Genomic DNA, 26359 nt, shown 5'->3' with positions numbered 1-26359 from the left:
CATACCAGCTCTCGGTGATTACATGAGACTTTACATGAGAAATAAACCACCCTGTTTAAGCCACTATTTTTTGGTCCCTTTTGTTATAGCAGCAAAACATTACAGTAACTAACAAAAGACAAAGAGCAGTCTCATGGGCCCCAGCTATCAGCTAAGCAATAAAGCCTCACCCTGCCCAAACTCTTCTTTACCCAGCAGCCTATTTCATCCTTACCTACCCACCCCCCCACCCTTCCTATAATCATCAAGTCCTCCAACACCTCCCAGGTTTCCAGCAAATTTAATGCATGAGTCTCAAAAGTCAATGGCAAGGTGAATAAAATAAAAATGGGCTCAGGGAGGAGGGCCATGGGCACACACAGGGAGAGGCAATAAGTAGGTGAGTTAGTTGGAGCAGGGGGATGCCTTTCCTTGGGTGTCACATCTCATCCAACCCGTAGTCTTCCTCGGGAAAGTCCCCCACTATCACAACCGATGGCTTGACGAAGGCGCCGTACTTGGCTTGGCATTCGAAGTAGCGTTTCCCATTCACACTGCAGGGCATGATGGGGGAGGCAGTGGTCAGAAAGGGCCCCAACATGGCTCCCACCCCAGATGCTCACCCACATGCCCTTATATGTATAAGCACACATATGCGTATAAGCACACATAAGCACACATATATATATAAGCACACATAAGCACACAGACACGGGTACAGACACACACACAGGTGCCCGAATGGGATCGCTTATTACCTGCCATCGTTTTTCCCTAGTGGCTCATCATAGCGGACACCAATCCAATAGCCAGGCTTGAAATCTGTGAGTCCTGCCCAAAGAGGAAAGCCCAATGAAACCCCTGGATACAGCTCACCCCAAATTCATCCCCACCCACTGAGTTTAAAGCCTATCCTGGCAAAAACCTCTCCTTGCTACCACCCAGGGCCACCTTCATCTCCTGCCCAGATGAATACGATAGCCCCCTTTACTGGTCTCACTGTTCCTAACCTGGATCCCCTATTTACTCAACACCCTAGTCAGAGGAGTCTTTGTAAAAATTTAAAGCAAGTAGCACCAATATCTTGCCCCAAATTCCTCAAGGGCCACCCATCCCATTCGGCATAAAATCCACACTGCTTATGACCAAATGATTTCTTGACAAGGGTGCTGAGACTATTCAATGAGTTAAGAATAGTCTTTTCAGGGGCGCCTGGGTGGCTCAGTGGGTTAGGGCCTCTGCCTTCGGCTCAGGTCATGATCCCAGGGTCCTAGGATCAAGCCCCGCATCGGGCTCTCTGCTCAGCGGGGAGCCTGCTTCCCCTTCTCTCTCTGCCTGCCTCTCTGCCTACTTGTGATCTCTGTCTGTCAAAATAAATAAATAAAATCTTTAAAAAAAAAAAAAAGAATAGTCTTTCAGGGCGCCTGAGTGGCTCAGTGGGTTAAGCATCTGCCTTTGGCTCAGGTCATGATTTCAGGGTCCTGGGATCGAGCCCCGCATTGGGATCTCTGCTCAGCAGGGAGCCTGCTTCCCACCCCCCACATCTGCCTGCCTCTTTGCCTACTTGTGATCTCTCTCTGTGTCAAATAAATAAAGAAAAAAAATCTAAAAAAAAAAAAAAGAATAGTCTTTTCAACAGATAGTTCTGCAACAACTAGATATCCACACTCAAGAGAAGAAAGTTGGACTCGTAACTCATGTCACACACACAAACTCACTCAAAAATATGCCCAAGACTTATATATAAAACATAATGCTATAAAATTCCTAGAAGAAAATATAGGAGTAAACCCTTATATTAGGCACTGGTTTCTTAGATATAATAACCAAAGCACAGGCAACAAAGAAAATAATAAATTGGATTTCATAAAAATTTTAAAATGTTCTGCTTCAAAGGACACTATCAAGAAAGTAAAAAGACAACCGCCCAAGTGTGTAAACCTGGTGATTCACAGACCTGTACCCCAGGGCTAATAATACATTATATGCTAATAAAAAATAAAAAATTAAAAAAAAAAGATAACCACCCTATGGAATGGGAGGAAAAAAAAATGGAAATATTTGTAAATCATGTATTAGATAAGGGAATTGTATCTAGAATATATAAAGAATTCTTACAACTTACGGGCTGCACTGTATCTGCTAAAATTCACATGGTTTTCTCCTAACCCTCAGTACCTTGGAATGTGACTGTATTTGGAGACAGGGTCTTCAAAAAGGTGATTAGGTTAAAAGGAAGCCATTGGTGGATATAATCTGATCCGATTGGTGTCTTCATAAGAGGAGGAAATTTGGACACACAAAGAGACCCCGGGGATGTGCCCGCACACAGAGGGAAGACCATGTGAGGCAACCCCCCCATCCCCACCCCCCTGCAAGAAGGCAGCATCTCAAGCCAAGGAGAGAGGTCTCAGAAGAAACCAAACGACCAAGGCCTTGGTCTTGGGACTGCGAGCCTCCAGAACTGAGAGAAACACACTTTTGTCATTTAAGCCATCTGGTGTGTGGTTCCTCGGTTATGGCAGCCCCCGAAACTAATACATAACTCAACAACAAAAACTAAATGACCCAGTTAAAAAAATGGGGGAAGGATGTGAATAGAAAGTTCTCCAAGTAAGACATACGAATGGCTCCTACAAGGATGGTCGATCTCATTAGCCATCAAAGGAATACAAATCAAGCCCACCTGCTGTCCCAGGTCGTACCCACTAAAATGGCTACGATTTTATTATTATTATTTTTTAAGATTTTCTTTGTTTATTTGACAGAGACACACGGCGAGAGAGGGAACACAAGCAGGGGAGTGGGAGAGGGAGAAGCAGGCGTCCCGCCGAGCAGGGAGCCCGATGTGGGGATCAATCCCAGGACCCTGGGATCATGACCTGAGCTGAAGGCAGCCACTTAACCAAGTGAGCCACCCAGGCGCCCCTAAAATGGCTATTATTAAAAAGACAGTGGGTTAAAGCCTCTGCCTTCAGCTCAGGTCATAATCCCGGAGTCCTGAGATCGAGCCCCGCATCGGGCTCTCTGCTCAGCGGGGAGCCTGCTTCCTCCTCTCTCTTCCTGCCTCTCTGCCTACTTGTGATTTCTGTCAAATAAATAAATAAATAAAATCTTAAAAAAAAAAAAAAAGACAGACAATAAGCGTGTTGGCAAGGGTGGCAAGGGGCCCTCATACATGGCTGGTGCGATGATGACATGGTGCAGCTCCGCAGAGGCTTACACAGAGTGACCATGTGACCCAGCAGTGCCAATGAAAATCCGTGTCCATACAAAAGCTTATACAAGAATGTCCACAGCAGTATTATTCATCATAGACAAGACGCTGGAAGGACCCATACATCCATCAACTGAGGAACGAATACGTAAACTGTGGTATATTCAATCAGCCTGGCACGGGTTGGGTATAAAGAGAAACAAAGCACTGACACGTACAAACCTTGAGAACTCAGGGAAAGAAACCAGTCATGAAAGACCATGTCTTCCAGGACTCCATTTATATAAAATGTCCAGAACAGGCAGATCTACAAAGACGATACTGACTAGTGGCTGCCCAGGACTGGGGCAGTCGAGGTTGCAGAAATGGGAAGTGGCTGCTAATGCTTATGGAGTTTCTTTCTGGGGAGATGAAAATGTTGTAAAATTGATTGTGGTCATGGCTGCACAATTCTGTGAACGTACTTAAAACCAAGAACTGTTTGCTTTAAGTTTTATGGTATATGAATTATATCTCAATAAAGCTGTTATTTAAAAAAAAAAAAAAATCCGGGGTGCCTGGGTGGCTCAGTTGGTTAAGAGGCTGCCTTCAACTCAGGTCCTGATCCCAGTGTCCTGGGATCAAGCCCCAGGTCTGATTCCCTGCTCAGCGGGAAGTCTGCTTCTCCCTCTGCCCCTCTCCACTGCTCATGCTTGCTTGTGCTCTCTAGTAAATAAAATCTTTACCAAAAAAATTAAAAACAAAACAAAACCAAAAACCCCCTCACCTACTCTCCACTGTCTTCTAGGTCCTGCATGGTCCGGCCTCACTCCTGCCCTGACCTCACCTCTTACCTCTCCCCTCATTTCCTCCCCAAGAGCTGACTTTCTTTCCTTCCTCGGACAGGCCCAACCTGTTCTTGCTCCGGGCCTTTGCACTCCCCATGCCCTCTGGCTGGAACACCCTTTCCTTCACGCTTTCCTTCCCCTAGGAAGCCTCTGGGATCACTCTCCAGGGCGGGTCTGGTGCTGTCTCTCCGCTCACACAGCCCCACCAAGCTTCCCTCCTCCCCACCTCATCACCTCTGGCCCCTGCCTTCCCCATCTCAGCTCTGACAGTGCACCGCGGCTTCACCTCAGAACCGACCCCTCTGGCCTCCTCCATCACAACGCAGGCGGTCCTGCCTCTGCATCCCGCTGCCCTGCCATGAAAACTCTGTGCTGTCACTGTCATCGCTGGGTCTGTCTCCCCTGCCGGACTGGGATCCCCCTGGGGGCTGGGTCACCAGCACGACCCACCTCAGGGCCGAGCAGAAGGCCTCCGTGGGGCACGTACCTACATACATGACGGTCCCCCGGCGAGGGGGCTGCCCAGGTGCCCGCACCTCACAGCGGCTGCCCACGGGGATGGCGCTGGCCTGGGTCTTCTCCTCGTTCAGGCGCTGAGCAGCCTCGGCCTCTTGCTGTGCCCGCTCCTCTTCGTTGTACCGGCCTAGCTTGCTGCGCTTCAGGAAGGAGCGGACTGAGTCTGCGGGCGGGGTGGGGGACAAGGCTTAGACATGGTTTTCCCGGTGTGGCCTCTGGCCTAACGGGATCACCTTCCAGCCACACAGGGCTGACATTCAGAGAGAAAATCTTCTGGGTGTCAGAGGGCTGCCGTCCAAGCCCTGAGTGTCCCACTATAGCCCCGGCTTCTCCCCCAGAACCCTGGGGCTGCCCCACAATCCAGAAACTAAAAGGAAGGTGCCTGCCTCCAGTCTTCCCATCATGCCCTCTTCCCTTGTCCCTTCAGCATCACAGTCCCTCCATCCGGCTTCTCCTCGTCTTACCCACTACACATTCTGATCCGTTTTGCTCATGCCCCCATGGGACACTAACTACGCCTCCCATGTGGGACCCCTCTACTTCAAACTTCCCTCTCATGCCCCCATCTGCTGGCCCACACTCCCTCACACCTCCCAGCCCCCATTCACACCCACCCCCGGTACCCCTCCAAGTCCTATCTGTCCACACACCAACTGCATCCCACGTCCTCTACTTGCCATGTCTGTCTGTCCCCACTGCCCACACCACCGACCTCCCCACAGTGTCCCTGTCTGCCCCCGACCTCTGTTCACCCATACAGACCCCTTCTGGCCCCCAGAAGCCCCTGTCCATCTCTCTGTGCCTGTACCTTGCCTCTGGTCATAGGCTTCTTGTGAGATCTGGTATTTCTCCACCTTGGACACATCCTCGTACTCCCCAAGGCGGGCACCACTATGGTCAATGACCTGCAGGGAGGGGAGGGAGGTCAGTGGGGAACAGGGCCTGGCCTGGGAGGCTTGGCATGCTGGGCTGCACGTTCCTGGGCTGCATATTCCCTGGATTTAAGTCTCTCCATCTAAGAAAGACCACAGTCCTCTAGCCTCACCTTTCCCCAGGCCTTCTCTCCTCCCCTGAGCCTAGCAGAAGGGATGAGAACAGGTGGCCACATTGGCCATCTCCCCTTTTTCAACCCCATCCAAGCCCTCAGAGGCTGGATCTTTCCCAGACAATCCCCCCATGCTGCCACCATCCCCACTGATGGTTCCCAAGTCACTAGAACTAAAGAGCCGAGCTCAGGTCTTGCTCACGAGACTTCTGGGCAGCGCATCTGCCCTCTTTGGGCCTCTGGGACCCATCTAAGCTGGCCCCAAGCTCCACACCGGAAGCATCTCCTCCTGTCCCACCTCCAGTATTCATTCACTCATTGTTTCTACACTCTTGGCCCCCAGTTGGGCTCTGTGCTGGGTGCTGGGGACACAAGGAGTGCTCCTTCTGCTGGGAGCCCGACCCTCAACAAACACAGGCATCTATTCAACACTGAAGATGACAAGGCTCTATGTAGATAAACAACGAGGCTTAGGAGCATGAGAGGATGGTCAGAGAAGGTTTCTGAAAGGAGGGGATGTCTGAGCCAAGGCCTAAAGGCTGAGAAGAAACAAAAGGAATCAAGTCGTGGGTGCAGAAATGTCCTTAGCCCTTTTCAGGAACAGCAGGGATGCCATTGTGGCTGGGATGGAAAACCAGGGGAAGGTGCGAGACACAACAGATCACTGCAGACTTTGGCTTTTACCAGGCTGGGATGCAGCCAGGGAGGCTGAGCTGGGAGCGCCCTGACCCTGACTCAGGGCCTCACTGTGCCTTCTGGCTGCAGGTGGGGAGTAGACTGTAGCTCCCCCAACCCCAGGAAGGGCTGCTGTTGGGGTCCAGGAGTGAGAGGATGGAGGCTGGGCCAGGGCAGGCGCAGTGGGGGAGGAGAATGTAGACTGCAGATAGATTCTGGAGGTGGAGTTCACAGGGTTTGCTGACAGACTGGATACAGGTTTGAGGGAAAGAGAGGGGCGAGCAGAGACTGTAAGGTGTTAGGCCTGAGCCACTGGGCTAACACAGCGAACAGAAATAGCCCTTTTGGCTAGTATCCAAAATCTATAAAGAGCTTAGCAAACTCAACACACAAAGAACAAATAATCCAATCAAGAAATGGGCAGAGGACATGAACAGACATTTCTGCAAAGAAGACATCCAGATGACCAACAGACACATGAAAAAGTGCTCCGCATCACTCGGCATCAGGGAAATACAAATCAAAACCACAATGAGATATCACCTCGGACCAGTCAGAATGGCTGAAATTAACAAGTCAGGAAACAACAGATGCTGGCGAGGATGTGGAGCAAGGGGAACCCTCCTACACTGTTGGTGGGAATGCAAGTTGGCGCAACCACTCTGGAAAACAACATGGAGGTTCCTCAAAAAGTTGAAAACAGAGCTACCCTATGACCCAGCAAATGCACTACTGGGTATTTACCCTAAAGATACAAACATAGTGATCCGAAGAGGCATGTGCACCCAAATGTTTCTAACAGCAATGTCCACAATAGCCAAACTGTGGAAAGAACCTAGATATCCATCAACAGATGAATGGATAAAGAAGATGTGTTATAGGGGCTTCTGGGTGGCTCAGTGGGTTAAAGCCTCTGCCTTCAGCTCAGGTCATGATCCCAGGGTCCTGGGATCGAGCCCCGCATTGGGCTCTCTGCTCAGCAGGGAGCCTGCTTCGTCTTCTCTCTCTGCCTGCCTCTCTACCTACTTCTGATCTCTGTCTGCCAAATAAATAAATAAAATCTTTAACAAAAAAAAAAAAGATGTGTTATATATATACAATGGAATACTATGCAGCCATCAAAAGAAATGAAATTTTGCCATTTGCAACGACGTGGATAGAACTAGAGGGTATTATGCTTAGCGAAATAAGTCAATCAGAGAAAGACAACTATCATATGATCTCCCTGATATGAGAAAGTGGAGATGCAACGTGGGGGGTTTGGGGGGTAGGAAGGAGGGAGACAAACCATGAGAGACTCTTAATCTCACAAAACAAACTGAGGGTTGCCAGGGGGTGGGGGCTAGGGAGAGGGTAGTGGGGTTATGGACATTGGGGAGGGTACCTGTACCCCTGGGGCTAACAATACATTATATATTTATAAAAAATAAAAATTAAAAAATTTAAAAAAAATTTAAAAAGGGCGCCTGGGTGGCTCAGTAGGTTAATGCCTCTGCCTTCGGCTCGGGTCATGATCCCAGGGTCCTGGGATCGAGCCCCACATCGGGCTCTCTGCTCCACGGGGGGCCCGCTTCCTCCTCTCTCTCTGCCTGCCTCTCTGCCTAGTTGTGATTTCTCTCTGTCAAATAAATAAAATATTAAAAAAAAACAACTAAAAAAAGAAATGGCCCTTTTCTCTGGTCAGGATCACTAAGAATTTCTACTTTCTATATTAAGGATCTTGTAAATTTCAGGTGGCTATTATTTTAAGCAACAAATACAGGTAATATATTTTGTATGTATACTTTAAAAAACCTGTTTTTAAATAATCTCTGTGCCTAACATGGGGCTTGAACTCATGACTCTGAAATCAAGAGTCACATGTTCTACCAACTGAGCCAGTGAGGCACTTCAAACACAGGTAATATTTATAAACAGAAAAATAATTTAAAACAAATACAAATTTCCCAGAGGCTCCACCTCTAGGAAACCTTCCTCAAATGACCTCAGAAGTTAGCCAGTCTACATCTGAATCCATGTGTGAAAACCTCCTATTTGAGGATACCATGACTCATGCCTGACCCATCAACATCTGGAGGCTGAGGCTGTCCAGGTAGACTTAGGGTAAGCCCAAAGTCTCATTTCTGTGGGCCTAGCACTACCCTGACCCGCTCCCACTATGATCCAGGCCCCATCATACCACCTGGACTATGTATGGAAGCATCCCCCTCCCCAGTCTCCCTGCTCCTCCTGTCTTCTGCAGTCTGCTCCCCACACACAGTCAAAGGGAGCCTGTGAACACCTGAGTCAGATCTGGACTCCCCTGGTTCAGAGCCTTCCCCTGACTCTCACTTCCCTCTGCCAGAGGATAGACCACTCTTCAGTCCCTGTACTTAACTGTGCTCCCTTCCATCTCAGTGTTTGCATATGCTGTGCCCTTTTCCTGGAGTACTGTTTTCCCTTCCTCAGTTAACTCTTCCTACTCTCCAGGTCTCTGCTCAGGTATCACCTCTTCCAGGAAGTCCTCCAGGACCTCACTGATTGGTCACGTTCTCCAGTATCGGCTCTCCCAGCTCTGTGATCTCTTCCTATATGGCCCTCGTGTCTCTGTTTCATATTTTTCCTATAAGTATTTAGCTAACATCTACCTCACACACTGGACAGAACTAAAAACAGAGACCTCTTCAGACATGGCTCTTAGCTATACCCCTGGCATAACACGGATGCTCAGTGAACACTTAAGAGGTAAAAAAGAACCAGTTCTCTGAGCACAATGACCTCCAGAGTCATGCTAACTGAGGTGAAAAATCTAACTGTAGTTCATCCTTAGGAAAGCAAATTCCATCCTGAAGCTGTTTTGTCTTTTGCAAAATGGGGTTAATCACACCATCTTCCAAGTCTTACGGATTCAACTCAGTATCCAACAGTGATTCACTGAGCACCTTCTCTGGACTAGGCATTATTCCAGGTGCTGGGGGAAATGCACAGTATATCCCAGGGTGCCAGGAGCTAAGGACAAAAACCAAGTAAAGTGGAAAAGAGAGGAGATTTAAATTTTATATTTAGGTCAGGGAAGGCTTCACACCCTCCAGGTGTGAGGAAGGGAGGAGTGAGCCATGTGAAGCCATATAAAAAAGAACCATGCAGGCTCAGGATATATAGCACTTGCAAAGGCCCTGAGGTGGAGGTCACCTGGGATGCTGGGTTGTCTGAGGAGTAAGGGGAGCATAGAGAGGATGTGAGTTGATGCATGCAGAGGTCCTCTGTGTTCCAACTTCTCCCAATGCATCTAGTCTCATCACTCACCCTGACCCACCTCACAATATGCCTCTGGACTCTGCTGCCTCCACCTGGCATGGCCCTCCCACCCGTTATCCGAAGTTGCCCTTTCCTCATCCGAAGGTTTCAGCTCAGGCATCCTGCCCCTCAGGAAGCTCTTTCTGATACTGCCAGGAGGAGTCAGGTACCTCTCTGGGAGCCCCCAGTTCCCTGGGCTTTTCCCAGCCAGGTTTGGACTACTCTGGCTGTCACTGTCCAGTGATGGCTCTGTCTCTCTCCATGCTGGACTGGGGGCTCCGTGAGAGGAGGGCCTATTTTGGTTATCACACAGAGCAACCTACAGCAAGTATTTGTTCAATACATAAATGAATGGAGGTGAGGTCTCACGTGGATGCGGCAGCCGTCGTCTACCGGGTAGGAGCCCAGCAGTGCGTCCTCCTGATCCAGCTTGCTGTAGAACTTGTCGTCAGGTCCATACAGCTCCAGTTCCATGCAAGAAGCAGGACTGCCCACCACCAGCTCTAGTTTACACTGCGAGGGGAGCAGTCGGTGGAAGGCTTGTCAGCGGCCCCATCCTCTGCCCCGAGGCTCCATTACTTGCGTTTTTTTTCTTTTTTTAAGGTACGCACTTGCAAATTTATTTTATATTTTTAAAAGTAGACCGTACGCGCAACGCAGGGCTGGAACTCACGAACCCAGATCAAGAATCTCCAGCTCTGGGGCGCCTGGGTGGCTCAGTGGGTTAAGCCTCTGCCTTCGGCTCAGGTCATGATCTCAGGGTCCTAGGATCGAGCCCCCCATCGGGCTCTTCGCTCAGCGGGGAGCCTGCTTCCCCCTCTCTCTCTGCCTGCCTCTCTGCCTACTTGTGATCTCTCTCTGTCAAATAAATAAATAAAAATCTAAAAAAAAAAAAAAAAAGAATCTCCAGCTCTACCAGCTGAGCCAACCAGGTGCCCCTAAGCTCCGCCCCTGTAACAACCATCATCCCATCCTTGTTTCTCCAAGAAACCCACCATTTAGGACCCACCTGGTTATCCCTGGCCACGCCTATGCAACCTCTGATTTTCCCTTGCTTCGCCCCCAATTTCTTAATCTCGGGTTCCCTCTGGCCCCACCCCGCCGGGGCCCAGTCCCCCCAGTCAGTTCAACCTCGGTAGATCTCTGGCCCCTCCCTGCGTTCGCGAAGCCCCTCCATTTCTTCTTTGCCCCGCCCCCTCAAACCCTACGCCCCGCCCTCCGGACCCCGCCCCCACGGCCACACCTTGAACTCAGCGATGGTGAGGCTGCGACTGTACCGCTTTTCAGAGCGGAAGCTGTTGAGAGAGCTGCTGATGAAAACGGTCACTGTGGGCGCCGACAAGCCCGTCACCTCCATCTCGCCGCGCCGTGCCGGGGTCCGCAGCCCGGTCAGTCGCCTCACACCGGCCCCGCAGCCTTCGCCGCCGCCGCTTCTGGGATATCAGCCCCTCCCCCTGCTCCTGACTTAGCCAATCCATGCTCTCCCGCTAGCAGGGTCCGCCAATCGCCGCCGTCTCTTTCCCACGCCAGGAAGAGGGCTCTCCCGTAGCCTTGGGTAGGCCCAGCCAATCCTGAGAGGTCTTCCATCGTGCACAGTTCTTCCAATAGCCACCCGGGAAACTGCCCGGGCGGGCGAAGGCTGAAGCCCAGGGGAAGGATTGGCGAGAGCACCCTCGTTCGCGCATGTGCACTGGCCTTCAGCCAGCCAGAAGCAATGGCTTCGTTTACGCTCTGCGCCTTGCATATTACGTAAAGCATCACATTCCTGGCTATCGAACCATGGTATTCGACGAACGGGGAAAGCGAAGCTCAGAAGTTGTAAACAATTACCAAAGAATATAAAAAAATTGAAGCAAGTTAATTAATCGAACCTCAGTGCAGAGAGCCGAGCACAAAGCCATGGGAGACAGTAAAAGTGCGTAGCTCCGCCCCGCTTTGGCGAAGCCACTAGACTTGACCCTTCCCGCGACCGGTCGCGCGGCGGAGCAAGTGCGGAAGGCGTGCTTGGCGGGCAGTGCGTAGCTATGGAACCAGACGGGACCTACGAGCCGGGTTTCGTGGGTATTCGATTCTGCCAGGAATGGTGAGGCGGCTGGGCCTGCGAGTGTGTAGGGGAAGCAAGTAATGGCCCCAGGACTGACCTCTGACTTCCCCCTCCCCACAGTAACAACATGCTTTATCCCAAGGAGGACAAGGAGAACCGCATTCTGCTCTACGCGGTGAGCCCGAGCTTGCGGAGCCTCCGGGGCTTCCCAGAACGACCATCTGTACCTAGTGTGACCCCAACCTACTCCACGTGACCGTTACTCCTTTCACTCCTACGCCTTTTGATCTCGCCTCCTGTCCCCCGTCTTGCCCATCCCCGAAGTGATTCTCAGTATACCCCATTATCCCAACGAGACTCCATGCTCTAGTCATTCCCTCCGGGGAATACCCCGCCTTCCCCTCCAGTCCCTTTCCTGATCTCTCCATGACCCCCTTCCTGCCACACTCGCCCTCTCGTAGTGCCGGAATTGTGATTACCAGCAGGAAGCCGACAACAGCTGCATCTACGTCAACAAGATCACGCACGAAGTGGAGTGAGTGGCGGCACTAGAGCCTGGGGATGGGGTTTTGGGTTGGCAGGCTTGGACTGGGCATAATTATTCACCTTCTGTTCCCTCAGCGAACTGACCCAGATCATCGCGGACGTATCCCAGGACCCCACGTTGCCGCGGACCGAGGACCACCCGTGCCAAAAGTGAGCGCGCTGTCGGTACTGGGGAGGGAGTGGCTCGTCCTCACTGGGTGAAGGGAGGGAGGGGTATGATTGGCTGAATGGCTGACGGTCCTCCCAGGTGTGGCCACAAGGAGGCGGTGTTCTTCCAGTCTCATAGTGCCCGGGCCGAGGTGAGTGGCTGTAGGAAGGCTTTTTGTGGGTCTCAGGGTTGGTCCTCCCTGGGGGCAGGGATACCAATATGGGGGGGGGGACCCTTGCCAGTGGGGAAGGCCCCTTTGCCTATTATCTTGGGGTGCGGGTCTGCTGGATGGAGGTTCCGGTGTTGTACCATTCCATGGTACCTTCCTAACCGCGCCCTTTTTGCCAGGACGCCATGCGCTTGTACTATGTGTGCACGGCCCCACACTGTGGCCACCGCTGGACCGAGTGAACTATCCTCTCCCGAGTGTAATAAATACTGCATTCTGTGCGTGCATTTCATGCGTTTATTTGCCTCTCGTGGGTTGTGTGGGATGCCCATTGTCAAGGAGCACGATGTAGGGCCCTGTGCTGCAGGTACGCGTCGGGCCTGGAGCAGGTGAAGCCACAATCCTCACACACATGCAGCTTCTCCCGGCGCTCCCGGTAAGCGTAGCTGGCCGGCTGCCCGTGCACCTTGGCAAGATGAGCTTCTAGGGAGCAGCGCTGTGTAAATGCTTTCCCGCAAGCTCCACAGCGGAATGGCCGGATCCCTGTGCAGAAGGGCAGAGGGAGAGGACAGACAGGGCAATGGCCTCCAAACCAAAGTCTCTCCATCTTGCCCTCCAGGAGCATTCCCATATTCCTGCTTTAAGTTGTCTGGACTCTGCCTGTGTCCGTCCCATAAACAGAAACACTGGAAACTCCACAGCCCGGGCATCTCTTTCCCATTTAATTCCAGACCCTGCTGGGGCCCAGCAGCCCTGCCCTGCCCCTGCCCCTCCTTACCGGTGTGCGTCCTCATGTGGCGCTTGAGGTCGAAGGCATCGTGAAAGCCCTTGCCACAACAGCGGCACACGTGGCGGCGTGCCGGGCTGTGGCACTTGAGGTGCCGTGTCAGCATGCGCTGCAGGGGGAAGGCCTTGGGGCAGAGTGGGCAGCCAAGGGTCCCCGGGCCCCTGGGAGTGGAGGCCAGACTGTCCTGCATGGGCTGTGGGAGGGACATGGGTGTTAGATTCCCCAGTTGGAGCAAATGCAATCCCTGGAACTGGGAACCCAGGAGGTCCAGGAAGGCTAGAGAATACTATTCATGTATGCAAAGGCCTTCCCTGACCCTTCCCCATTGCCTTGACCTTGATTTCTGTTTCTCCATGGCACATCTTCCAACATAGCATAGATTTTTCTAATTTTATTGTCTATCCCTGTAGCCCCTACCAGATTAAAAGCTCCAGGAAGGATGGAATTTTTGTCCTGGTAAATATCCATTGCCTAGAACACTTCCTGGCTTTCAACAAGTACTGAAATAATCCCGGTCACATTTATATTCGGGCTGGTACTTCCCTTCTTCCAGGGCATGCACAGCTGAACATCCCTTCTGAGAAACCCCGGTCTTCCCCCATGCTGCTCCTGTCACCTTTTCTGACTTGCTATAAAGCAGATCATCCACTTGACTTGAATCTTGTTCTGCCCCACTAGATAGAGGGATCTCTGTCTGTTTCCCTAGGGAAATGGGGCCTGGGATGAAGCCTACAGGGTGCTCTACTAAGAAAGGAAAAGCATTCCCAGCAGAGAGAACAATACGTGGAAGGTCCTGAGGTTGGAGGGGCATGTGCAATGGGTTCAGGAAGTAGGGGGCAGTGAGGTTCTGTGGAGGCTGAGAGCGGGCAGGGGTGAAACTGAGCAGGGTCTTGTGGTCCAGCTGCAGACTCACCGCTACACAAGAGTCCCCGAGGCCAGAAGACTGGTCTGCTGGTGGGCCCCGCTGGTTGCTGCAGTCTGAGGAGAGAAGCCAGCCGGTGATGCTTTGTGTCTCACCTACCCCTCACCTCCAGGCCCAGTGAGGGGCCCACCTGGGACATAGGCATCTCCCCGGAGCTGATCAGGCAGGTGGCCCCAGTTGGGCGGCTGTGGACGCCGACTCCTGACCAGGAAGGCACGGGGCATCACCTCCAGGAATGGTGAGATGGCCCCACGCAGATGACTGCCTCTTCCACCTGCAGTCACACTCAGCCCCGGATGACTAGAGGGAGGAGGCAGCCCTGCAGGAGCCTTATTCTCTCCATGCAAATTTTGTGACCAGCCCGGGGGAGCTGACATAGCTGGCTCCAGTTACTCTGCCATGGAACCGCCGTTCCTCCCCCTTCTACACCAGGTGCCTGAGGACACTCTCCAGCCACCAGGGGTGGCCAAGCACTAGAACCCACAAGAACCTTAAGCAAGGGCAAGATTGGAACCTAGACAGCTCCTGGAAGTGCAGGGAGGCTGTCTTCTCAGTAGCAGCAGGGCCAAGGACCTGATGGTCTGTTTGCCAGGCAAATCAGTTACCAGCCGGACATCCAGCAGCCTGCTTGGTTATTCAAATCACAGCAGCTGTCTGAGGAAGCGAGGGTGAGGAGTGGCTGTGATTGCTTGCTCCAGAGGGTGGAGGGACAGCAGGGTGCAGGAGTGAAGGACAAGGGGGTGAATATAGGCTATGCATCTTCCAACAGGAAGCTCTACCTCTGATTTTCAGATGCCCAGAGCTGACGTTCGGCCACACTGTTTGAGTGTAACCGGTATTAAAATGCTGGTGTGTTAATAGTCCAGCTCCTAGTGATTGCCTGGGACACTACTTCCCCACTCTTCCACAGTCCAGGAGCCAAAGAGGGTCACCTGACACCGCCAGAGGCTCCCAGAACCCCACCATTCAAGTGAGTCTGTGATCTAGATTGGTCGTTGTCTGACCTCTTAACCGGTAGTTAAGGATTTTGAACATTTTCTGTGCAGTTACTTAATCTCACTTATCCAGTCAGCAACTTCTTGAGCTCCAGCAATGGGCCAGGCCTAGCTCAGCACTAAAAATGAACACATAACTTAGCCCACAGGGGAGAGATGCCAGTGACAGCACAGAATGACCAAGGCAGACACACTGGGTCCTCGCTACCAGTCCACCCTCCTCTTGTACCCAGAACCCAATTTTGTTGGATATGGCCAGGAGAGAGTTGGTCCAAGCGAATCAAAGCAATCTCCATTCTTCTTGCCTGCAAATGCTCTGAAAGGGGAAGCATCTACGAAGGCTTAGCACTTTTCTTACTATCCTGGCGGCTGCCCTCCTTCGAGCCTTTGCTCCCAGTTGGGTGAGGGCGTGCTGCCGAGTGCTGGAATGGTAGCTGTGTTGCAGCTCTGAGGGCCTGAGCTGGAGGGTGGAACTCGGCCTCAGAGGGTAGCAGAGCAGGAACATAAGAGTAATACACGTCCCTGCAGCGTGGGCCCCCATGAGCCAGCCGTTTGCTATTTGAGCTTTGAAGGCTTAATTATGATACAGGGTGGATGGAGGGGTACAGTCCACAAGGGAAAGGCTCAAGATGGTCCTCTGGGTGTTCAGGGGCCTGGATGCCAAGCCTTGGCGCAGAGATCTTTGGTGACTGTGGCCAGGCATGGCAGGGACAGAGAGAGCGGTTCCCCAAGGATATGTCACCTGTAGGGCAGGGCAAGGGGAGGAACTCTGAGAAATAAACAATATTGGGCATTGCCTCAAACACCAAGGTCAGGTATCTTATTTAGGGGGGAAAATTGTGTTGTGAATATTTCTTGGATTTAAATGTCATGAAGCAAAAGGGCCCTGCCCCTTGAACCCCATTCTTCCTCCCATTTCCTCTTACCCTTTCTCCTCACTCCATTCCTTCCATACGTTTGATCCCCCAGTGGGGTGTTTGCACTGGCTGTTCTGCTCGGATACCTTCCCAAGATGTCCACGTGACCTGTGCCTTCTGTCAGGCCTCAGCTCAAATGTCACCCCACAAAGACCTTCCCCTGGCTCATCCAGCCAGCACAGTGAACTCCCTCAGCTTACCTACAGATAGTTTTAATTCCCGTTTTGCTTTCTAGAAGGCTAATACCATGAGGACAGATGCTTTGTCTTGTTCCTCTCCCTACCCCTGGCACGTATGACAGACAGGTGCCCGGCAGGATTTTTCAAACAGCACGACTGGTTGTGATGTGTGTCAATGTTTCCAGAGACAGCAGAGGGCCCTCCCTTGCCGCCTTCCTTTTTATAGAGAATTGGGACAGTGGGGGCTTTTGTGGTCACAAGAGTGGTCACAGTTCTTGGCAGACATACCACATGGCTAGATGCCTGCTGCCTGGGGAAGCTGGTACCACAGCTGGGAGCTCATGGGTTGAATCTGGAGAGTCCTGCTGGGGAGAGAATTTCTTGTCCCAGCTGCTGGGATGGTCTGGGCACGCTGCCCGATTATGAGCGATTATAAGTGAGCTTGCTGGGTTCTCCTCTATTTCCACTGCTGCAGGGAGGGACAGAAGTCTGGACCTCACAGGATCCAACGTGGGCTTGGCCTAGGGGCCACAAATCAGTGGGGTGGCAGTGTGTGTCCTGGGAACCAGGGTCTGGCACATGGTGATGGCAGTGGCTCTAGTGGGTTCTTGGGCACCAGTAAGGGGGCAGGGAGGAAGGGCTGGTCCCTCCTTGGGAAAATAGCTGGGCCCCCCGGGCAAGGACCCCAGCTGAGTCCAGAGCAGCTCCGTGGGGACGGACGACATGGGATCGTCATTATTGCAGTTCCCAAATTTCTTGGGAATGTTGGTCCCACTGATGGAGTCCTGAACAAGACAGGCGCTGAGGCTGATGTCCCCCCAGTGAGACAGGAAGAGGGAGAGCAGGTGAGGGCACAACATTAGGTGGCCAACACTTGCTGCATACAAATGTCATCCCTTCCGAAGTTCATCGACCCACGTTCCCCCGGCTGGCCCGACACAACCCTGCTGTCCACCCTCCTTCCCCAGCATCCACGTGAGGGAGCTCTGTGCAGGCACCCCGACAGGCACCAGGAACCATTCCTCTAAGCTGTCGGTTTATTTACTTAAGACACCTAGTTCTTCCGAAGCAGCAGGGCTGCCGGCCCTCAGTCTCCCCGTGCCTTCCTCCGCACGGCCTGCACCAGCAGCTCCGAGTAGTGTTCCAGCAGGGCGTGCAAGTCTGGGCTGGCCAGGGGGCACAGCGTCGTTGGGGAGGGGGCACCCGGGCTGTGCTGGGCCTGGGCCACGTCAGTCCCAACCAGCCAGTCACTGGCCTCTAACTGGTTACGGATCCAAAGAAAGGTAGAGGCCAGCTCGGCCCGTGCCTGCCGCTGCTGGTCAGTGCTCACAGGGTCACTGGAGACCTGCAAGGGGTACCAAACTTGTCAGGGGCCACCCAACCCAGCAGCCCCGGGGAGCTGCCCAGCCCTCTCCTCTGGCCCCAGGGATGCACTCACCAGGTGGTAAAGGTCCAGGGCTTCTTGGAAGGCAGTCTGCAGTCTGTGCACGATGATGCTCACACTGCTCAGTTCAAGGGGAGCTGGGGGCAGGACCCTGGCCGGCACCCCAGGCTCCTCCCAGTGTCCAGGGCTGCCCTGGACCAGACTGAGGGCATCTGGGGCTAGAGGGGAGGGAATGAGAAAGACACCTCCACTTTTTAGCTGATCTAAGAGAGGCTAGGGTGGCTGGGCTGATCCCAACGGCTGTCCCTCTGCCTGGAAGGCTTCCCTCAGTCCCCTAAGGCTCACTTCCTTCTCGTTCTGCTCAAATGCCCCCTACTCCTTGAAGCCTTTTCTCATTATCCTGCTTAAAACTGTAACCACTGCCCCCCCCGCCCCGCCTTCTCACTCCCTAAACCCTTTCTCTTATTTCTGTCCTTAGCACATATGCCTTTGGGATACTCTTAACACTTTGCTTTCCATTTAGTCTGGCCATCTCCCCACTGAAGGTGTCCACTCTTCGTAGTCTTGTTGACGACCAAGCCCCATGTGCCCAGGGTCCAGAACAAAGCCCAACACATACGAAGTGCTCCCTAAATATATAAATGAACCAACGAACAAATAAATGAATGGAGCAACCCCTGTGACCGGGTCAAGGGGCCACCTTTGGAGCTAAGCCAGCTGTACATGGGAAGAGCCTGGGGGACAGTCCCTTGCCCCAAGAGTGGTACTTACCAGAGGTGGGCTCCAGGAAGGAGTTGACACTGCCAGGGACCCCAGGCCTAGCCTCTGGAAGTGGGGTGCTATTGGGGTGGGCAGGGGTGTTGAGGGGCCCAGGAACCAGGAGCCTTGGGAGGAAGGTGGAATTGTGGAGCTTAAGGGAGCTTGCGTCCGTGGGGCTGGGGACTGGGAAGGTGGCTGTTGTGATGGTGACACTGGGCTGGCTGGCTGCAGATTCCAGTGGGGGAGAGGGCAGCAAGAGCTTGTCACAGATGCTTGACAGGGTCAGCCTCAGGCTGGCCCGGGCCTCGTGGTTGCCCCAGGACGACAAGGCAGGTTCTCGGCTCTCGTCGTTAGAACTGGGTGCTGCCATGGTGGGGATGGCCTGGAGCTCCTGACGCAGGGACACCAGGTCCCCCATGGAGGAGGGCCTGTGGAGGGGCCTGGCCAGCTCTGCCAGGACAGGGCCCTCACTGTCCTCAAGGGAGATGCTGCGTGGCATCTTGGCACGGGAACTGCCTGTGGCCTCCATGTAGGGGTGGGTGGAGGAGCCGTGGACACCCTGAGCCAGGCTTGGAGTGGGTTGCGCTGTGGGCGTCGAAGGCTTCCCGTCAGTGGGCAGTGCTGAGGAGGAGGGGGCACAGGGCGTCCGGCCTGGGAGGCAGGGGGCTGTAAAGGAAGTGGCCAGCTCACTCTCACAGCCCAGCCACAGAGCCGATAGACAGGGGCCCTCCCCACGGGGCTTCGAGGTCTAAGGGGACCCCGTCCATCCCTGCTGCCCCATGGTTCTGATGGGCATCTAGGGCCATTTGTCTGCGGTGGGGGGGGGGCACTCACTCAGTGGGCGCCAGGTCTCCAGGGTCTCAAGGGGCTCCTCAGCCTTTTTCCCAGCCAGGACCTGCGTGCACAGCCATGAGGTGAGGACAAAGCCTCCAGCTCCCAGCCCCAAGTCCTGAGGGAGGCAGTCCCAGTACTCACGTTGGTCCTGCCTGGGGAGGTGTAGCCAGTGCCTGCTCTCAGAGGCTCTGCTCTGGACTGGCTGCCCCCAAGCTCCGTGAACTTGACCTCTGGAGACTTTACCAGGTGCACGGGCAGCTGGGAAGGGAAGCTGTGGGTGAACCTGTGGGAAGGAAACCAGGCAGTCATTGCTGTCCTGGGGGTCCCTGAGGGGATGCAGCCTCACCCTGGGGGATAGAGAGAGATGGGGGTGCGGTGAGGGTTCACCGGCTCTTACCTGGATGTCTTCTGGAGGCGTGAAAGGAACTGGGCCGAGATGCTCAGCCTGGGATTAAAGAAGTCCTCGGTCTCCGAGGCCTCCAAGTCTCTCAGGGATCCATGGAAGAGCTCTAGAAGATGCCCAGGGAGCCCTCAGAATCCCTCCAGCCACCCAGCCCTGGGCCCAGGAAGGCCCGCAGACCAGCAGGTGGATCCCCAGAAACACCGTCAATAGACCACACACGCGCCTGGGGAGCAAACACAGCAGAGGCGCCTGTGCGGCTCAGTCCTTAGGAGAAAATGCAAAGCCTTCCTACCACCCTTGCCAGCCCTGCAAGGAAGCCCTACCCGAGACACCCACGCCGTGCCCAGCACTGGATGGCCTGCCCTGGCAGGGCCCTACCCTCAGGGTGAGCGTCGGTGAGCGTCTCGAAGTGGTGGCGCAGGAACTTCTCCTGCTCAGGGGTCTGGGGCAGGGAGCCATTTGGTATGCCTGGCACCTCGGGCTGGGATAACTCTTCTGCGGTACCTGGGCATCCTGGGGAGAGGCGAAGGGAGGCGAAGGGGGCGAGGAGAGAATCGTCAACACCGTGAGTCACAGCAGACGCCCAGACAAAGACGCCAGACACTTAACAATGGAGAAAACTGGACTCGCCCATCACACACCCTGTTACCACTAGACCGAGGAGAAGCTAATGGCTCCACCTTCTGGGCAAGGAAATGGAGGCTTAGTGGGCACTAAGTGCGGGGCTGATGTGGGGAAAGTGATTATCTAGCACGGCCATCCCCTAGCGAGTCCCCTGCACCATCTTCCCCACATCTGGGCCCTGCTCACCCGGCATGGGGGGCATCATCATGTCAAACCGAGGGTCCGGGGCTGGCCGTGGAGTGGGGGACTGGATGGTGCTGAAGCTGCACTCCAAGTCGGCCTCGGATTCTCCTGAGTCTGGAGGGGCAGAGCGGGAGTCAGGAGCCGAAAGCCAGACCCTCACTGGGGGAGTCAGGTAGGTGGCTCAGGGTCCCAGGGCTTCAGTTTTCCAATCTGGAGAATGGGGGTAATGATACCCACTCTCCATTTTTATGGAGCAGCAAGTTTACACTTCGAGGAAGTGGCAGAGCTGGGCTCCTGCCAGTAGGGCAGCTGGGCTCGAGAACCCTCAGGTCACAGCAGGGACCATGTCTGCCTCTGTGATAGACTCTGAGCTTTAGGGAGACTGAGTCAGAGTCACCATTAATACCCAGAAAGGGGCTTTGGCTGGACAAACAGACTACTGCGGGGTCTTTGCCTCCTGCTACTCACCCTCAGGTGGGCTCTGATCCTTTGGGCCGATGGAGGAGACTCTGAGGTAGGCGTCACCTTGCTGGTCTCTGGGCTCCCCCTCAATGTCCTTCATGCCGTACTCACTGCAGTGCCAGGGAGGGTGGGGCGAGGGACTGAGAACATGCTAGGTAGTAAGCAGCTGGCCTGCACCCTGAGGCCCTAGACATGTGTGCCCTGGTCCTGCTGAGCACTGCCTCGCCTCGCCTCGCCTCCCTCTTGCAAGGTCTCCCTGCACCTCCACCTGGAACCAGGGAAACTGAGGCTGCAGGGCCAGGCTCCCGTGCCACCCGCCTTACTGCTCCTCCCACTTCTGCAGGCCCATGGCAGATCTTCCAACGCCTTAAGGCTTCCCCTGGTGCAGAGGACACCCACCTGTCTGCTCCTGTGACCGTCACCTCCGCCTCTAGGGAGTAAATGATGAGCTCACTGTCCTCGGAGGACTCCCTCTGTAGGGGCAGGAAGGAGGGATGCCCACTGCAAACCTCCTGGGGACTCTCCGACTGTGGGGTGAGGGGGGCAGAGCCATCGGAGGCGGCCTGGCAGCCAGGGCCCCCTGCAATCTGCCAGCTGTGCCGCCGACACCCACGGTAACAGGAAAGATGGGCTGGGCCCTCACTGTGAGCCAGGGCATCGGCCAAGTGACGTGCTCATCCCGAGCTCATTCTGCGCTCCTCCGTCATGACCATCAGTCCCTTACGGGTAAGGCTCTGACCCTCCAAGAGTCGATTGGTATGACGTTCAAGAATAGACAAACGAATCCTTGGCGAGAGGCCAGAAGGCTGGTTACCTCAGGTGGGAGTACTGATTAGGAGGGCACAAGGGGGTCTTCCACGAGATAGAAAATACTCGATATTTTGGCCTGGGTTGGGGATACATAGGTGTATACAGAGGTAATTGTCAAGCTGTATACCTACGATTGGTACAAACAAGTGTATGTGTGTATTTCACAATAAAAAAGATAGTTTATAGAATAAACTATCTTTTATCTTTTATCTTTTTATCTTTTAACTAACTTTTAAAGATAGTTTATAGAATAAAAAATAATTTTGTTTGGACAATAACAGAACAAGAGGTAAAGTTGCCTCAGCACTTCTGAGGGCCCAGGCCCTATTCTTGGTGCTGGATTCCTGTCAAAGCCCTCTGAGGGCTTTCTTTTTATGCCCATTTTTTAGAAACCCCCCCCCCCCACTCCCGGGGTTTTTTTTTTTTTTAAAGGGAGCTCTTTTTTTTTTTTTTTTAAGATTTTTTTATTTATTTATTTGACAGACAGAGAGCACAGGTAGGCAGAGAGGCAGGCAGAGAGAGAGGAAGGAAAGCAGGCTCCTTGCTGAGCAGAGAGCCCGATGCGGGGCTCGATCCCAGGACCCTGGGACCATGACCTGAGCCGAAGGCAGAGGCTTTAACCCACTGAGCCACCCAGGCGCCCCCCGGGTTTTTTTTTTTTTTAATGACCATTTCTTTTCTGAAAGCAGAAGCCTAGAGAAGCAAGTCTTCTGGCAAGTCTCACACAGCAGAGAAGGGTTAAGACCCCGGCTCTACCTGCTCAAATGTCCCTCCCTGTCCCCCCAGCCAGCCACCAAGGGACCCAGCTCCCAGCCTCCTGGGAAGTCTCACTTGCACCAGGGGCAGGGCCTCACCCTCCTTCCCTCCACCATGTCATGTAATTATCTCGCACCCCTTCAGTGAGACACTCAGCTTGATTTCCAAAATGAGACTGCTGAGGCCCCAAGTCCTGGGTGGGCAGTCACAGCGTGGGGACTGTGGGCTGGGCTGGGGCGGCCCGTACCTCACTCAGTATGGCCGCCAGGCTCTGGGGCTCCACTGTATCCAGAATCGAGTCCTCCAGGCTCTCGGGCTTCATGGGAGTGAAGTAGCAATCCAGGTCCCGGGCATCCAGGATGGTCTTGAGGGGCTCCTGGTCAGCCCGCTCCGCCCAGCGGCCATGTGGCTGGTAGCTGCGCTTGGCATGGAAGGCTGAACCATCTGTCACGTCATCGTCCCCTAGCTGAGGGTGACAGGGGATGGTCAGGCAGCTAGCCAAGAGCTCACCAACTCTGACGGGAGCCAGGGACTCTGCATGGACTCCATCCCGTCTCTTGGCTTTAAACACCACTCAGCAACAGCCTCCAGAGAAACATCTCCAGCCCAAATCTGTTAAATTCCAGACACGCATGTGCAACTACTCACACTATACAGATCCTTAGTGATATCTGAAAGCGAACATGTTGAAAGTAACTCCTGATCCCCACAGATCGGCTCCTCCTAAAGCCTTATTCTCGCCTGTTGCTCAGGCTCCAAAACCTCAAGGTTGTCCTTCATTCTTATACTGTCCCTCAGACTCCACATTGCATTTCTTCAGCAAATTCCCTCACCTCTGCCATCCAAACACATCCAAGATATGGACATTTCTCCAATCCTGGTCCTGCCCAGTGTTGCCTCCACGTAAGACTATGACTTGAGAGACAGTGGAGGGTGTGTGCCTAAGATCTCGGCTCTGGAGCAGCCCATATCTTTGAATTCCTAGCTGTGTGACTCCGGACGAGTTACTTAACTTCTCTGTGCCTCAGCTTCTCCATGTGTGAAATAGGGATATGAAAAGCTCCTACATCTCACTGGGGATTAAGGGAGATAATACATATAAAATTCTTGGAAGAGAGCCTACGGAGTAAGGTGCTGTGTGTATTTGTTGAAGGGAATCCCACCTGTAGCATTCACGGATAAGGGGAAGCTTGGGGTCTTGAGAGGCCTGGTCTGCAGGGGAGGGGACGGCAGGGAGGATTTCCCTGAGGAGATGACAGGGTCTGATCTGAGGACTGACACTGTTACTGAAATAAATCATCCAACCTCGGGTGTAGAATCCTGCGCCAGCTTCTAACCCCCTGGCTCCTAGCCTGCCCCTCCGCTAAGTAACAATCAATCATTCGATCCTAACCTCATCTTCTTTCTCTCACATCCAGTCATTTGGTTCCACCTTCAAAATCTATCCAGTCTCCCACCTCTCCTGCCTGCATGATCCCAACAGTCTCCTCCGACGCCCCGCGCTTGCCCCTCATGTTCACACTTGATGCTACACCATGACCTTCCTCAGCTCAGAGCCCTCCCTTGCCTCCATCTCACTCGGTGCCAGGGGCAAAAATAAGTGGGGTGGACAACGAGGAGTGTTTAGGGAACACACCACAGTCCATACCACACGGTGCCACACCATCTGGCCCCCGTCCCCTCTCTCCCCAACCCTGCCCCTCATTCACCCTCAACCCAGGCAACTGGGCCTCCCTGTACCTCTTTGAACATGCTAATAGGCACAGTCCTGGCTCATGGTCTCTGTCTTGCATACTGCTCTTTTCCAGGAACATTCTTTCCCAGGAACTGCACTTCTCCCTCACTTCAACTCTGTTCAAATATCACCTTCCCAGCAAGGCCTTTTCTGTTCATCCTAAAATTGTTGTCCCCTTTCCCCAACGCTTGTTATTTTCCTTCTCAGTTTTTTTCCTCCACAGCACTTATCAGCTCCCAAAATACTATACAACTCACTGTTTGATATGGATACTGTCCATGTCCCACACTAGAAAATGAGCCTGTGAAGGCCTGCCTCGCTCCCTGCTGTATGGAATGCTCAGAACAAGGCTGGCCCAGGGGAGGTATTTGCTCTGTGTGTTACACAAATGAAGGACTGTCTAAGCGGAGACTAGAAGGATGATGGGGTTCTCCAGGGGAAGGAGAGATGCAGGGAGGGAAACAGGCTTCCAGAAGAAAGAAGAGCATGAGGAAGAGTACCCCTACTTTGCCAGCCGTAGGTGCCCCGGTCTCCGGGCAGACTCACCAGCCGCTTTGCCCAGAGGGGCAGTTTGCCGTTGGTCAGCAGACACCGAGGATCTGGAGAGACACAAGGAATCCAGGAAGAGAGAATAAACAACCCAACAGACAAATGGGCAATGTACATAAATCGGCAATTCTCCAAAGAGACAATACAAGGAACAGACAGAAAGACCAAAAGATGCTCAACCTTACTAATGGTCAGGAAAATGCAAATTTACACAATGGACCAAAATTAAAATGCTTTATATTATCAAGTGTTGGCAGAAGCATGGGAGAGCAGAGGGCTTAAGCTGACTGCTAGGTGGGGCAGTAACATGATGTGGGGACCCTGGGGGTCTCTTTTGAAATAAAAAGTGTACTAAATGTCAGCCCTCACCTCCGTCCTGGAGAAACACTCACATGTGCCTGGAGAGATCTAGGAGTGGTCAGCACAGCCTTATCACAAAGGTGCACAGTTAGAGAACCCTAAATGTCCTTCCAGAGGCAAATACCTTAAAATACCCTACTATGCTGCTGGTTAAGAGAGAGAGGCCTATGGGGCACCTAGGTGGCTCAGTTGGTTGAGCATCTGACTCAATTTTGGCTCAGGCTCTGGTCATGAATCTCAGGGTGCTGAGATCCAGTCCTGCGCCGGATTCCCTGCTCAGCATGGTGTCTGCTTGAGACTCTCACCCTCTCTCTCTGTCCCCCCCACCACTCGCACTCATCCTCTCTCTAAATAAATAAAATCCTTAAAGAAAAAGAGAGTGTCCTTTGTTTTGTATCCATCAATAGGTGAATATTTCTTCTTGTTTTCTTTTTTTTTTTTTATTCGTTTATTTGTTTATTTACAGCGTAACAGTGTTCATTGTTTTGGTTGTTTTCTTTTTCAAAGAGTTTATTCATTTGAGAGAGATTGATATTTCTTTTCTTTTTTGTAAAGATTTTATTTATTTGACAGACAGAGATCACAAGTAGGCAGAGAAGCAGGCAGAGAGAGAGAGAGAGAGAAGAGCAGGCTCCCTGCTGAGCAGAGAGCCCGATGCGGGACTCAATCCCAGGACCCTGGGATCATGACCTGAACCGAAGGCAGAGGCTTTAACCCACTGAGCCATCCAGGTGCCCTCTTCCCTTTTTCAAAAAAGATTTTATTTAGGGGCACCTGAGTGGCTCAGTGGGTTAAGCCTCTGCCTTCGGCTCAGGTCATGATCTCAGAGTCCTGGGATCAAGCCCCACATCAGGCTCTCTGCTCAGTGGGGAGCCTGCTTCTCCCTCTCTCTCTCTCTGCCTGCCTGCTTGTGATTTCTGTCAAATAATATTTGAGAGAAAGAGAGAGTACGCGTGCAAGTATGAGGAGCAGAAGGGGAGAGGAAGGAAGAGGGAAGGAATCACAGGCAGACTCCACATGAGCATAGAGCCTGATGCAGGGCTTGATCTCACAACCCTGAGATCACGACCTGAGCCGAAACCAAGAGTCAGACTGACTAAGCAACCCAGGCACCCTGAAAAGATACTTCTGAGAGGAAAAAGCTACTGAATGATGTCTGTAGTAGAATACAACTTATGTACATAAATATGACATGTTCTAATGGTTGTGTACATATGCATATTAACGTTTGGGAAAAGGCCTGTAAGGACTCATAAGA

At 53.0% G+C, this 26359-nt stretch overlaps 4 protein-coding genes across 7 annotated transcripts in view; 1 reads left to right on the top strand and 3 right to left on the bottom strand.

The window, feature by feature from the left end:
• Positions 1-263: 263 nt before the first annotated feature.
• On the bottom strand, positions 264-11066 carry TBCB (tubulin folding cofactor B). 2 transcript variants are annotated; one of them, XM_045988876.1, is made up of 6 exons: positions 10779-11066; positions 9905-10048; positions 5348-5444; positions 4511-4702; positions 738-810; positions 264-533 (listed from the first exon to the last, which is right to left on the bottom strand). In XM_045988876.1, the coding sequence occupies exons 1-6, from the start codon at positions 10890-10892 to the stop codon at positions 419-421; spliced, it is 735 nt and encodes a 244-aa protein (XP_045844832.1). In that variant the 5' UTR covers positions 10893-11066; the 3' UTR covers positions 264-418. The 2 variants fall into 2 exon arrangements, with proteins under 2 accessions (XP_045844832.1, XP_045844833.1); XM_045988877.1 differs by lacking the exon at positions 10779-11066 and adding an exon at positions 10545-10665.
• Positions 11067-11424: 358 nt separating this feature from the next.
• POLR2I (RNA polymerase II subunit I) lies at positions 11425-12729 on the top strand. Its single transcript, XM_045988900.1, has 6 exons — positions 11425-11618; positions 11700-11754; positions 12041-12114; positions 12201-12275; positions 12373-12424; positions 12622-12729. The coding sequence occupies exons 1-6, from the start codon at positions 11560-11562 to the stop codon at positions 12682-12684; spliced, it is 378 nt and encodes a 125-aa protein (XP_045844856.1). The 5' UTR covers positions 11425-11559; the 3' UTR covers positions 12685-12729.
• A 47-nt stretch (positions 12730-12776) lies between these two features.
• On the bottom strand, positions 12777-14375 carry OVOL3 (ovo like zinc finger 3). Its single transcript, XM_045986750.1, has 4 exons — positions 14282-14375; positions 14143-14207; positions 13221-13422; positions 12777-12985 (listed from the first exon to the last, which is right to left on the bottom strand). Exons 1-4 carry the CDS (start codon positions 14373-14375, stop codon positions 12777-12779), a joined length of 570 nt encoding a protein of 189 aa, XP_045842706.1.
• A 2892-nt stretch (positions 14376-17267) lies between these two features.
• WDR62 (WD repeat domain 62) overlaps positions 17268-26359 on the bottom strand; it is a 45591-nt gene continuing 36499 nt past the window's right edge. Inside the window, exons 21-32 of one of the 3 annotated variants that reach the window (XM_045988653.1) lie at positions 24739-24791; positions 22705-22923; positions 21291-21418; positions 20898-21001; positions 20433-20543; positions 20001-20135; positions 19617-19728; positions 19361-19502; positions 19220-19280; positions 18398-19051; positions 17681-17844; positions 17268-17587 (exon numbers count right to left, since the gene is read on the bottom strand). In XM_045988653.1, the coding sequence (XP_045844609.1) occupies positions 17330-17587; positions 17681-17844; positions 18398-19051; positions 19220-19280; positions 19361-19502; positions 19617-19728; positions 20001-20135; positions 20433-20543; positions 20898-21001; positions 21291-21418; positions 22705-22923; positions 24739-24791 (2141 nt within the window). In that variant the 3' untranslated portion in view covers positions 17268-17329. Of the gene's footprint in view, positions 17589-17678; positions 17845-18397; positions 19052-19219; positions 19281-19360; positions 19503-19616; positions 19729-20000; positions 20136-20432; positions 20544-20897; positions 21032-21290; positions 21419-22704; positions 22924-24738; positions 24792-26359 lie in introns of all 3 variants that reach the window. The other 2 variants (XM_045988654.1, XM_045988655.1) reach the window with 2 other exon arrangements.

The sequence above is a fragment of the Meles meles genome, chromosome 19, assembly GCF_922984935.1.
Source record: "Meles meles chromosome 19, mMelMel3.1 paternal haplotype, whole genome shotgun sequence".
Classification (NCBI taxonomy): domain Eukaryota; kingdom Metazoa; phylum Chordata; class Mammalia; order Carnivora; family Mustelidae; genus Meles; species Meles meles.
The sequence above is the reverse complement of the archived record's forward strand: the minus strand, read 5'-3'. Positions and strand labels throughout refer to the sequence as shown.